This window comes from Rattus rattus, chromosome 11 (assembly GCF_011064425.1).
Source record: "Rattus rattus isolate New Zealand chromosome 11, Rrattus_CSIRO_v1, whole genome shotgun sequence".
Taxonomy (NCBI): domain Eukaryota; kingdom Metazoa; phylum Chordata; class Mammalia; order Rodentia; family Muridae; genus Rattus; species Rattus rattus.
In genome coordinates, this window is record NC_046164.1 from 16,947,040 (window position 1) to 16,960,534 (window position 13,495).

The 13,495-nt window shown below is 45.5% G+C and overlaps 1 protein-coding gene across 1 annotated transcript in view; it reads right to left on the reverse strand.

Moving 5' to 3' along the window:
- The window catches only part of Tgfbr3 (transforming growth factor beta receptor 3), a 107,266-nt gene that overhangs the window by 61,263 nt on the left and 32,508 nt on the right, over positions 1-13,495 (reverse strand). Inside the window, exon 2 of the mRNA XM_032916431.1 lies at positions 8,018-8,155. Within this exon, the coding sequence (XP_032772322.1) occupies positions 8,018-8,155 (138 nt within the window). The remainder of the gene's footprint in view (positions 1-8,017; positions 8,156-13,495) is intronic.

The following is a 13,495-nucleotide window of genomic DNA, read 5'->3' on the forward strand; positions in this document are numbered from 1 at the left end:
AAGAGCAAACAAAGCAAGGCCTGAAATGACCCTAACGTTAATAATTATGTTATATATATGTATATGTGTATATATATGTATATGTATATATAATATTTATATGTATATATATTTATATGTATATATAATATAAAAGCAAGGCTTAAAATGACCCTACCAATAGTAATTTTAATGATATCTAGAATATTTATGATATAAGTGACATGTAATAAAACAACAGAATAATTATTATTAGTGGGGCAAAGCACAAGGCCTTAGCTCTTCCCACCCACCCTCTGAGGGTTCTGGGGGTCAAATTCAGTGTGGATCCTTGTACATCAGGCGCCTTTAACCTGCTGAGCCATCTTGTTGGCCCATGAGATGAAAACCAACAAACGCCCCACCTCGGGTGGGCAAGGAATAAAGTCAAGTCACGCTAGGTTTTGAGGAATCCAGTTTGGAGCTGAGACTACAGTTTAGCACCCGAGTCCATGCTTAGGGTGCACAGGTCCTGGCTCAGCTCCCAGCACTGCCTGAATCCTGTCCACTGAGTCACTCCGTCAGTCCAGCTGTGCTTGGAACCCAGGGATCGTGCACACGTCAGGCAGTCTTCTACCACGGAGCAACACCCCGGGCTCTTGCACGATGATCCCCACAGGTTTGGTTTGGTTTGGTTTGGTTCCTAACAGTTTTAGGGATGATGTAGCAGCAGTAGAGGCTTTAAATAATATCATGCTTTCCAGTTCAATGCTTTTAATACGTGCTCAGCATGTGCTGCGCTCACTACTACACCACTCTTCCTCTACCCTTGTCTCCTGAGAGACCGAGCACCATTGTCAATAGGCAGCCTACTGTGTCACACACGATGTGGTATGAGCTGGACTTCACAGGCAAAACAGAGTCCACCGTTTGGCTCTTGTGTTACTTTTTCCTCTCAGGTGAGGCTGTTTCTATGGGCTGTTTCTATGGATGTTTGTTCTTTCAAGTGACTTTGTTTCGGACATATGTGGGTAGGGACATTGGGCATAAAGAACTGTTATATTCCCACCAGCAAAGTAGAGATCTTTCAATCCCTCTATATCCTGACCCTATTAGAGTCTCTGTTTTGTCACATAGGTGGTCAGTGCTCTGATTGGTGGGTTTTCCCTCATGTTCTGTAGTGTTCCGCATCTTGTATATCGTTTTCTTCTGGTCACTTGTGTCTTATCCTTGGAGAAATGTGTATTCAAATTATACACACACACACACACACACACACACACACACACACACACATACATTTTGAGACAGGGTCTCATGCACCCAGGTGACCTTAACTTCTGATTCCTCTGCTTCTACCTCTTTGAGGGCTGGGACAACAGCATGTGCCACCGCACCCAGTTACATTCAGTGTTTGGGATCGAACTCAGAGCTCCACCCATGTACAAAGCAAGCGCTCTACCACTGAGCTACATCCTCACCCCTGAAGGCAGGATGAGTTTTCTTTCTGATTGTGCCCAGGGACAAGCTTTGTCTACCGAATATTCTCTGGACTGCCAAGGAAATAGTGTAAGGCTGTGACAACTCCATCATGAATGTGCACGTGTCCTGAGCATCTTGAAACACTTCATCCATCCTGTTGCTAGGTAGCCAGAGAAACTGGACGAAGCAACTGCGTTTGCAAAGAAAACTAAACTCCCCTGCCCCTCTGTGCCTGGCATTCTTGTTTGTGCTGTGGGATTAGGAATGATAAACTGGCCAAAGACAGGTGCCTCTAAAGACAGTGTGAGGATAACATAAAAATAAAGGCATTTTATATTTCAAAAATCAGCAGCTGACATTTTGAGTATCATACATCTAACGAACATGGCCAGCTTAAGTCACTTAGGACCATGACTCATTGACTAACATTTGCAGGTAACTGGCATCATCCAAACTTTTCTTATCCTACTTAAGAAGAATGAGCAACCATTAAAGTATTAGTGCCACAAAGGACAGCTTGGAGAGAGTCATGTGACCCCTTCACCATTTTGTGTTAGAAGAGCATGAGGCACGTATCCTGGACTGAGGGTCAAGGGACCATCCTTGGTCTGAAGCTGACTCACTGGGTAATCTTAGGACTCAGCTTCCCAGGCCTACTAAAGTTCTTGGAGAATCATTCCATGGATGGACAAACTCCACAGATGGACAAACCAAACGCCTGGCCTTTTGTCATCACAAAGACAGTGATGTGGATGAGGGACATGAATGTTTTCCAGGTCTGGAAGAGGAAGAGGGGTAGCCAGGCTTTCGAGACATCTCACACCACCTGTGGTGTCCTAATTTGATGGAGCAGCAGGTATCTGCTGACCACCCAGGCCATGGAGAGAGAGTGTAGACAGGAGAAGCCTGAAGGAGGCAGAGCTTGGGTGTCCCGGGATCTCTCCCACAAGTTGCCTCCCAACGCTCCTCATTTTGGGCTCGTTGCTTGCCCTGCAATGTCCTTATACGGGATTAACTCCAAATAAGGTTGATATTAAGTTTGTGTACTAAAATTGTCTTCCTCATTAGTGTATGTTCAACTAATGGTCAGGACGAAATCCTTACAGCTCGTAACGTAAACAAATAACAACAAAGATAGCTTCTCTTCTAAGTCCCGTAGAGTGGCAGACTAAAGAAAGAATCCGAAAACAGTAAGCACAGTGTGTGTGGCCCTGTGTGTGGCCCGCACTGTTTGCGGAATACACAGCCCAGAGAAGTGGGAACATTAAATCTGCAGCCAGCCAATGGAGTTACTCACAGTTACAAATGTTAATGTAATCTCCTTCCCAACCACTCGTTGCTCTCGTGACAGCAGAAATAGCAAATGCGGGGACCTTAGCAGTGGTGAGCGCTCTACTCAACACTTATTTTTTAAAGATTTGTTTACTCTCCTGTATTTGAATACACTGTCACTGTCATCAGACACACCGGAAGAGGACATCGGTTCCCATCATAGATGGTTGTGAGCCACCATGTGGTTGCTGGGAATTGAACACAGGACCTCTGGAAGAACAGCCATTGCTCCTAACCACTGGGCCATCTCTCCAGCCCTGTACTCGACCATTGATGTGCAGTTTCCTCACATCAGGATGCTTCCTTCTGTGGTGTGGGACTGTTGTTGTTCACAAATTTACAGCTGGGAGAAGTCAGGTTTACAGAGACGAATCTGCCCAATCACAGCCTGCACCACAGCAGTAGAAAGAGGATCCGCTCACGATATATGCTGCTATCCTGACTGCCGAGGTGGTCACTTCTTTCCAGTTCCCCAGGGCCCAAAAGGTGCTAAGAACAAGAATTAGATTTAAAGCAAAAATTTTATTTTATTTTATTGGTTCTGGCATTTGAACAAAGGGCTTCATGCATGCTAGGTGAATGTTCTACCTAATCAAAGGCCCTCATTCACATTTTAAAAATTTTGAGAAAAGACCTGAACTGCCAAAGACACTTTTGACCTTACTAAATAGCCCAGGGAGGCCTTCAACCTCCAATCTCCTGCCTCAGCCTCTACAGTAGCTGAGATTACAGGCCTGTGCTGCCAACCTCAGCATTTATCTATCATCTATCTATCTATCTATCCATCCATCCATCTATCATATCTATCTACCTACCCATCTATCTATCTATCATCTATTTATCTATCTACCTATCTATCATCTATCTACCTACCTACCTATCATCTATCTACCTATCATCTATCTACCTACCTATCTATCATCTATCTACCTACCTACCTATATCTACCTATCTATCTATCATCTACTTACCAATCTATCTATCTATCTATCTATCATCTATTTACCCATCTATGTATCTATCTATCTATCATCTATCTATCTATCTATCTATCTATCTATCTATCTATCATCTATTTACCATCATCTATGTATCTATCTATCATCTATCTATCTATCATCTATTTACCTATCTATGTACCTATCTATCTATCTACCTACCTATCTATCTACCTATCTATCCGTCTATCTCTCATCTATCTACCTACCTACCTAGCTAGCTATCATCTACCTATCTATCTATCCATCCATCAATCTATCATCTATCTATTGATATATCATCTATCTATCATCTCTATCTATCTATCTATCTATCTATCTATCTATCTATCTATCTATCTATCTTAATTAGACAGCCATCCCTCGGTAGTTCCTACAGCCCTGGGCTGCAGGAGGACACAGACCAACTGTGACTTTATCAGAGCCTTAGTCTTACCATCACTGATCATAACCACCAGGGCTGGCGTGACTACCAGGGCAACACAGCGGATGTGCTGCAGAGTGGGTTCTACAGAAAACGGTTACCCTGGGGGGAGTGTGAGGGAAAACAATGAGATCAGGTACTAGAACCCTCGTAGCCATTCCTGAAGGCACTGAGGACTAAGTCAAAGGAATGAGATTAGTGGCCAATAATTATCATTGTTCTGCCCTCCAAGTGTAAAAAAGAAAGTTGTCAGTCATAGGGAGACACGCCTTTAATCTCATCAGATCTCTGTAAATCCAAGGCCATCCTGATCTACATAGTACATACAGTGAGAGCTTGTCTCCATGAAAAGAAACAATTAAGGCTGGTAAGCTAGCTTGGTGAGCTACAGCTCGTGCCACCACACCTGATGACCGGAGCTGATCCCCATGACCACACAGTGGAAGGAGCAAACTGGAAGGATCCCCATAAGGTACTTGCCTACCACCGCAGGCTTTCTGTGGCACGTGTGCCTCCATATAACATGCAAAACAAAATACTTTTTAATGTTTTGATTGTATTTACAACTTAAGTCCTTAATAACTTTCTCCACATAGAGATGTTAAAGCTTTGTTTTAAAATTAAACTTATGTCAGAATACTAAGTATCCTACAAAAGACTCTAGCATTCCCTAACTAGAGTCACAGCTTTTTAACAACATCTACTTTCTGTCTAAACATGGTCTTTTTTCCAAATAGTTTACCCCTTACCACTAGGCTGCTTTGGAAGAAGGCCAGTCTCCTAGATGACAGTGCAGGGAAGAAGTCAGCACTGGTACTTGAGTCAGCTGGCTCAGTTCTACTACACCTGCCGTTCCCTGACCCACCTTACGTAAGGCTACGTGGTTTTAAGTCATACTCCGGCTAGGGCGGTCCTCAGCCTTGCTTGGCCTTTCACGACTCACTTTAAAAAATTAGTCTTTAAAATTTTTATAAACTTCGTTATAAGGAAAAACCTTGCAAGTTAAAAAAAAAAATCACACAGCAAAATTAACCAAACACAAAGTCTAAACCAAAGTCTACCCATGTCGAATAATTCCCACAGGGTTTAGATAGATGTTATAAAGCTATAGAATTTCACATGGGACCTCACGCTTTCACCGTCGAGTCTATTTTGATGCACTCATACACCATCAAAAACAAATCCTCCAGTAGAACTAGAGAAACAATTAGTGTCTTCTTTCATAACTCCTGAGCATTGCCTGACTTTAGTCCTTCCTCATCACCAGGTACTACTACTATTTCTTCTTCTTCTTCTTCTTCTTCTTCTTCTTCTTCTTCTTCTTCTTCTTCTTCTTCTTCTTCTTCTTCTTCTTCTTCTTCTTCTTCTTCTCCTCCTCCTCCTCCTCCTCCTCCTCCTCCTCCTCCTCCTCCTCCTCTTTCTCCTCCTCCTTTTCCCCTCTTCTTCCTCCTCTTCCTCCTCCTCCTTCTTCTCCTCCTCTTCCTCTTCCTCCTCCTCTTCTTCCTCCTCCTCTTCCTCCTCCTCCTTCTCCTCCTCCACTTCCTCTTCCTCCTCCTCCTCCTCCTCTTCCTCCTCTTCCTCCTCTTCCTCTTCTTCCTCCTCCTCCTCTTCCTCCTCCTCTTCCCTCTTCTTCCTCCTCCTCCTTTCCCTCTTCCTCCTCCTCTTCCCTTCTTTCTTTTTTTTTATATGTTACGCTGTACCACAGGTACCTTTGTCAACATATATACATATATTACTGACTAGATTCTGCATATGTGCTTTTGTATAGCTAATTTTTTTTAATTTTTTTTCAAATGTCTTATTTTATGTGTACAATTGCCATACATATGGAGGCCAGAGGAAGGCACCAGGACCCCTTGTGCCTGAGTTAAAGATGGTTGTGAGCTGCCACGTGGGCGCTTGGAATGACCAGCAACCAGTGTTCTTAACCTTGGTGCCATCCCAGTATGATTCACTTTTTAGAGAACTGGCTAGTTTTATAGGACGTTGCTCCATTTGGTGGGGTCCAATGTTTCCTCCTAGTTAGATCCAGGCTACATTTATTTTCTAGAAGGATTGCTACACAGGGCGTGCTGGCTAATGTTACGTCAACTTGACCCCAGCGAGAGTCGTCTGCATGGAGGGAACTTCAATTGAGACAATGCCTTCATCAGTTCAGGTTGTGGTGCATTTTCTTAATTAGTGATTGATGGGGGAGGGACCAGCCCACCGTGGATGGTGTTATCTCAGGGCTAGCAGTCCTGGGGTCTAGAAGAAAGCAGGCTGAGCAAGCCAGGGGAAGCAAGCCAGTAAGCAGCACCCTCCATGGCTTCTGCATCAGCTCCTGCTTCCATGTTCCTGCCTTCACTGGTTTTGATGATGACCTGTTTTAGAACTGTGAGTGAAATAACCCCTTTCCTCCCCGTGTTGCTTTGGTCATGGTGTTTCATCACAGCGAGTGACCCTGATTGAGACGTGAGGGATGCCTCGTTCTTTCTCAGTTACAGACACACATCTATCGGCTCCAGGCTGGCGTCATTAAGTCTGATCGCTTGCTTAAAGCTCTGCCGGGGACTCCTCACTGTCTGTGGCTGCTGTTTCCTTCCCTGATTAATAAGTAGGAAAAGTATCTAGAGACATCTGAATATATTGTCCCTCCGAATCCCTCCTCTTCCTCACATCTGTTGAAGACTCATGTCTGATCAACTTTCACTGTTACGATGGCAAAGCAGTACTCTAACTCCCTCACTCCTTCCACGCGTATTTAATAATTAGCATTTTAGCACCCGTAAAAACCTCCCTATCGCTTCTGGTGTACGCATTTATTCTATCACCAGCTGTACGGGTCCTTACTTCAGATGGAAGATCCCCTTCAGCTGGTTAAAAGTGGTTTACTTTTCAAATGCAAGTGACAGGAAGCTAGAGATTGGACTGAAGTCACTCGAGTGTCAAAACTGACTCAAAGACTGTTGCCCGAGGTGGCTGCTCACAGGTGACATCTTGGGAGCCTGAGGCTCTGCAGCAGAGGACGACCACAGGCAGCCCTCGCGAAACCCTCACAGCTGACTGAGAGGTCAGCCCGGAGCGGCTCTGCTGCTCATCAGACGTGATATCACGCCCCAAACATTTCATCCAAACAACCCATCTGTTTCTCCACAGCTAGCAAACTCAAACGTTCTGGCAAACGCCAAAGGACATGATTTACAAACAGTAGGTAATATTTGGACCATTCTGCAAGAGCTGGGCTCCAGCTTTAAAAAAAAAATAATAATAAAATAAAATTCAAATGATTTCATGCTTGGAGCTCACTGTGTCACTGACGGCACTGACTGGTTTCCTATCAGAAACCAGGCCTGTTGTAGACAAACGGCGAGGGGCTTGTGTGTATTTATCCTGTGGTCGGAGACCACACAGCCAGAGCCCACTATGACTTTGACAGCATTCTTAATACCACAGCAGGGAGGGAGCACCAGGCAGGCCACAAGAGTGTGACAGCAGGCCCTGCTTCCCTGTGCAAACGAGACCCGACTCTGCCTCCACAGAAGACATGTGGGTGGCATCTGCTTTCTGCGAATTCTTTTCTACACCATCCAAACGTCCTCCCCTGCCCCATGTGCAAATACTCTTTGGTATCATTTTAATGAAAAGAATTTTTTTTTCCCCAAACCCGTTGCAATCTGGGCGTGCTATGCATGGTTGTAATCCTAGCATTCGGGGCACTGAGACAGAAGAGCGAAATGAAGCCGGTCTCAGCTGGATAGCAGGATTTTGCCTCAAGAAATACAGTGTCTTGCATTGTAACCTTGCATGAGGATCATCCTGCAGGAGGGTGCTGAACACTTACCAGGAAGAGTCTGGGGACACCAGCGGCCAGTCTCTCCGTCTTCAGATGCCACACCAGGGGCTGGGGGGAGTTGAGCAGGAACACAATAGGTTTGTGGTGAGTGTGCACCGAGGCAATGGGGTTCAGGTGCAGGGTAACCTAGGAGTCAACACAAAGCAGGAGAGTTCAGTGCTGGTTTCCCCAGGCCATCCTGAGAAGCATAGGACACTTCCTCATAAGCCACTGCCAAAAGCCAGAAGAGGAATCATACAAGGTTGAGCTAAATGCTGCTGATAACTGGCCACTGTTTTACTACCTAGAGGTTGTGCGGTATGATCAGTTCCAGTAATCACAACTAAAACATGGCTCACCCACTAAGAATAGAACTCAAGTAAACAGAACTTTCTTTTTACCCCAAACACAGGAATAAAACTACCTTCCCTCAGGGATTCCTTATCCTTCAAGTCAGAAAGCTAAGCTGACATTATATAACAGGGTATTTATGGGTGAGTTTTTTTCAACCTGGGGGAAGGGGTTGGGGGCTCTCACAGAAAGCACTTTGTACTGGCTGGTTTTGTGTGTCAACTTGACACAAGCTGGAGTTATCACAGAATAGGAGCCTCAGTTGTGGAAATGCCTTTCATGAGACCCAGCTGTAAGGCATTTTCTCAATTAGTGATCAAGCGGGGAGGACCCAGAGCATTGGGGTGGTGCTGTCCCTGGGCTGGTGGTCTTGGGTTCTATAAGAAAGCAAGCTGAGCAAGCCAAAGGGAGCAAGTCAGTAAATAGCATCCCTCCATGGCCTCTGCATCAGCTCCTGCCTCAAGATTCCTGCCCTGTGTGAGTTCCAGTCCAGACTTCCTTCGGAGATGAACAGCAATGTGGAGGTGTAAGCTGAATAAACCCTTTCCTCCCCAATTTGTTTCTTGGTCCTGACGTTTGTGCAGGAACAGAAACTGTGACTAAAACACTTTCTTCTCTCCCAGGTAACTTCCAATCTCTACAAAGTTAGTTGAGCTCCTGCCCCCCCCCAAAAGTGCTGAAAATCAAGAGGGGGGGCTGCCAGGGGGTGCTGCTGCCTTCCTCCTGGCTGGAAGGAGGAAGCACAAAGGAGATTTCCAAAGAAATGAGGCCTAGAGATCAGACAGAATGAATAGTGATGGCATAACACGTCTGGCACAAAACAGAGGCACCAGAGGGATTGCTCAGTGGTTAGGAGCACTTACTGCTCTTGCAGAGGACCTCAGTTTGGTAGCCAGCACCCACAGTTCTCAACTACCTGTAGCTGCAGCTCCAGAGGACCCAATGCCTCTGCTAGCCTCTGATGGCTCCCACACACATCTGAGTCACCAGAGGCATAGCATGAAAGCTGACTGCTTTACATCTTCCCAAGGCTGCTGGTCCACTTTTATCAAGAGGCCTCTCTGCCTTCTTTTCTTGGGTATATCTAGAACCAGTATTGTTTATTACAGCAATCGAGTTATGGATAAAGAAAGCTCTGAGCTTTTCTTATCTTTCAAAAAACCCACGCTTTAGCCAATGGTAAACACCCTCTAAATGTTAATAGAATTAAATAGATATCCATTTCTTGATGCCACAAGGCCTATTATTCTACACACAGTTTTCTTTTTTTTTTTTTTCGGAGCTGGGGACCGAACCCAGGGCCTTTTGCTTGCTAGGCAAGCGCTCTACCACTGAGCTAAATCCCCAACCCCTACACACAGTTTTCACATATGCACATAATCATAGTACTTGTTAACTATTGAGTGTGCCCGCCTTAGTTCCCGGGACAGACAAAAAGAAGCACCTGGAGTTGAGCGTTGTTGTCAGTGTGTTGCAGGCAGCCATGCTATTGATTCACTGTAGCCAATCTGTGTGTAACCCCAAAGATTAGAAAGAGGCCGGAGAAACTGCGAAGGGTGAAGGGGTTTAGCTAGCTAATTTGTAGCAAAATACAAAAAACATAAGCCATGTGGACTGTTAGGAGCTATTTCTGCACACCGGGCCATTTTTAGACTTGGAATCAGCACCAAATGAACTGTGATGTCAACCACAGCTACAGCGAAACAATGTGTCCCTTGGTTGTTCAGACACACAGCACACTCTGGAGTCCCTGTCTTCCTCTAGAAGTAAACAGATTGATAACCCACTGGAAACAGGATGCAATGGAAACAGAGCAGAGTGTACCAAGACTGCAGCAACTCCCTGGACGCAGAGGTTTGGGACAGGGAGGACAGGAGGCATGGCACCTGCAAACCGCAGAATGTCACAGACTCTCACTAAAGCAAGTGGCAACTGAGGCTGTCCCTATCCCTGAGCACCACATCAAGGCCCGGAGAACGGCAGCTGTCCTCCCCAGGGACATGGACTCCTTCCCTGCTTTGTAGTCAGTCCTAAGGCGAAGACTTCTTAAAGCTCCCGGACGTGCAAAAGCTTCGCTCAATATGTATAAAATCAATAAATACACGTCTCACATGAGCCAGAATACTTTTCAGCTTATGAAATGAGAAGATGTAGGAAACAGATATTGATGCTTGGGTCCAAAGTTTCCCAGATGGTCTGAGCGTCGAGGCCTGGCTCAGACAACCAAGGGATGATTTCTAAGAAGCTTAGCTCGTAGTTTTCCTGGAAACGGCCCCTTCTTCAGTACGTGGCCGTGTCTGGCCAAGATGAATCTCTGCCTCTGGCACGGAGGTCCCAAGGCAAAGCCTCAGAGCCATTTGGCAAAGGAGGATTCACACCATGGTTGAGAAATTAAAAGAAAAATTGGCAGGCACAGAGAGTCCTGTGAGCTCAGGCTAACCCAACCCCTAAAGGCCTTTCTCTCCCTGTCTCCACCGAAGCAGACATGGCAGAAGGGGGCGTGGATGGTATCGGAGCCCTTCAGAATGTGAGGAGAGCATAGCCCAAACATCTTAAAGAACCCTGGGCCGAGTTGCCCAATTTCTTCTAGTGTGCAAAACAGAAGGCGAAAAGAAAGGCAGATAAAGGAAAATCTACTTTAGGGTCGGTTATAGCTTAGAAATGACAATAGTTACACACCAGATACACACCTGGAATCGAGCACTCAGGAGGCCGAGGCAGGGGGATCCAGAGTTCAAGCCACTCCCAAATAAAAACAAATCCTGCACAAGGCTTTATGTAGTTAGATTGTCCTCGGTAGTAGTCTAGAGAGAAGAGCTGGGGCAGACTGTAGCAAAGAAATGTCCCCCAGAGACGTGTGACAGCTAGGATGTGAGAGTCTCTGAGAAAACCGAACAGATCTCTGAAGACTTCGCCCTCCATCCATTGTCCAATTCGCACACCGAAATACTCACAAAACGTAGTCTTATGAGTTTCAAACGTAACGGGGAACCCAGTGGAGGGCTGATGTGAGTTGGGAAGCATCCCAAGCAGGTGATACTCTGTGATCAGGATTGATAATCTTTGGGAGTCACCCAGCATTTGGTGACTGAGAGATGAACCCCCTTTTCATATGCATACAAAAAAATGCAGTACCTAAAATCTTTGCAACAGTTTGAGCAAAATGTACCTAAAACCCACACGGAGGAAACCACTGGACAAGAGCAGGAAAATCCTAAGGGACTGGCAGAAATCAAACAAGATGGCTTCATTGAACTAAGACGCACGCGTCTGCCCTTAAGAGGCCATCCTTCCAGGGAAAACAGCAGATGAGAACTCGGGTTAGTGTCTAGGGTTTCCTGTCCTCTCCTCACTTCAGATTCACTCTTCACGAAGTCAGCTGAGCTCCTGCTCTAAATCTTCGTGTGTCACACTGCGCTAAGGGTCCAGGACCCTGGTGACGCAAGGAAGTGCAGCCCTGTGTCACCCCTCCCTGATCGGCCGCAAGGAGGGAAGACAGCGGGTCTAATCCGTTCTGTAACACCTGCTGCACTGAGGTTATCTGTGAACAGACTGCTAGAAAGACACTCAAGACAGATCCTTCATTTGGGTAGGGTTAGGGTCAAACTACGTAGTCGAGCCTGGCCTTGAACTTACACTCAACAATCCTCCTGCCTCAACACCCTTGAGTACTGAGATTTCCGATTTCTGATACCATGCCCAACTGGCTTCTCCACTTCCTAAATATTACACTTGATAAGAAAAAAAAGCACTGTACATTTTTCTCAGATTCTACTAGCAGTGTGAAAATGAGCTATGTATTTACGGGTAGAAGAAGAAACCTACTTCTTTGCGGAAAGAAGTCATAAAGATTGTTTTGAATTTAGCGGAATTCACACTCGACATGCAAGACATTGCTGTGATAGAGAATTCAAAAGGTTTCTTATTAGTGAGACCCCACACCCCACGCCTGGGGTTTATTAAGACAAAGCAACAGTCAAGCACAGCGACTGCCATGTGACTCTAACAGTGTGGACCCGTGAAGCAGTGAAATCATCCAAGACCCACCCCGGGAGACTTCTGTTATCTAAAACCAAACCAAGTCATGTTGCGAAACAGATGATTCAGTAATCAGTTTACGTTACAGATAAGAGAAAGAACTCCAGCGTGTGTCTGCAACCTAGACCTGTAAAAGCAGGGGCTGTCCTTTAGACCCTTATCTGACTCCTCTGCAGAGGGGAGGAGGTGTCACTGAAACACCTTGAATCTTCTGTTCCCAGTCCCCGGATGTGACACATAGAGTTAGAGGAACATAACTGGCTGGCCTTAGATTTTACTTACATTTGAGCAATAATATTCTTAGGAACTCAAATGTGACCCCCAAATGGTTCTGAGATGAGTGCCTGATTGCCGGGGAAGGGAACTATACTTAGCTAATCAACGCTACAGAGTTTTCAAGGGTCTTCTGGTCTGAGGAGTCCCGACACTGCAATTGTGATGCTTGCCTTCTGCCACGTGGGAATTGGTATAAAAAGATTCCCTTCAAACATTCTTGGAAGGGTAGAGTCAGAGTTTTGTTTAAAACAAAATGTCCCTTAGAAAGTTTTATATTGTTCTGAATTTCTTAGGAGCCATTAGTTGGTCCTGAATTCAAAGTTCCAAACCTCCGAGTGTCCCTACCCTCTCTCTCGGGAACCACTGACATCAAAGTTCACACTGCGTGGCAGAGCACCATCATGCTTTCTCCCAGTGGTTTCATCTTGAAGCTGCTTACTGAGCTGAGAGGAACACAGTCAGTGAATTCCCAAACTAACTCCCTTCCCCCCACCAACGACAAGATTCTGCATTCCCTGGGAGCGTCTTAAAATAATTTAATATAGTGACACAAAGGGGTAAAAAAAAAAAAAAAAACTAAAAGTCTGCAATTTGATGCAGAAATAAGTCTGTCTTCTCTGCTCCGTGTTTTGAATGCCGTGGAAAAATACTAGGAACTAAATTTGGGGTGGGGGTGAGGAGCAGCAAGGCATATAAACAGAACAGTATTTATGAAACCAGAGGTCATGACCCTCTGAAGGGGTCCTGGGAGCTTCACACAGGGATTCCAGGGACCCTGGACCTCCCTTCCCAGAGAAGCCCTCGGCTACTGCAGAGAAAGGG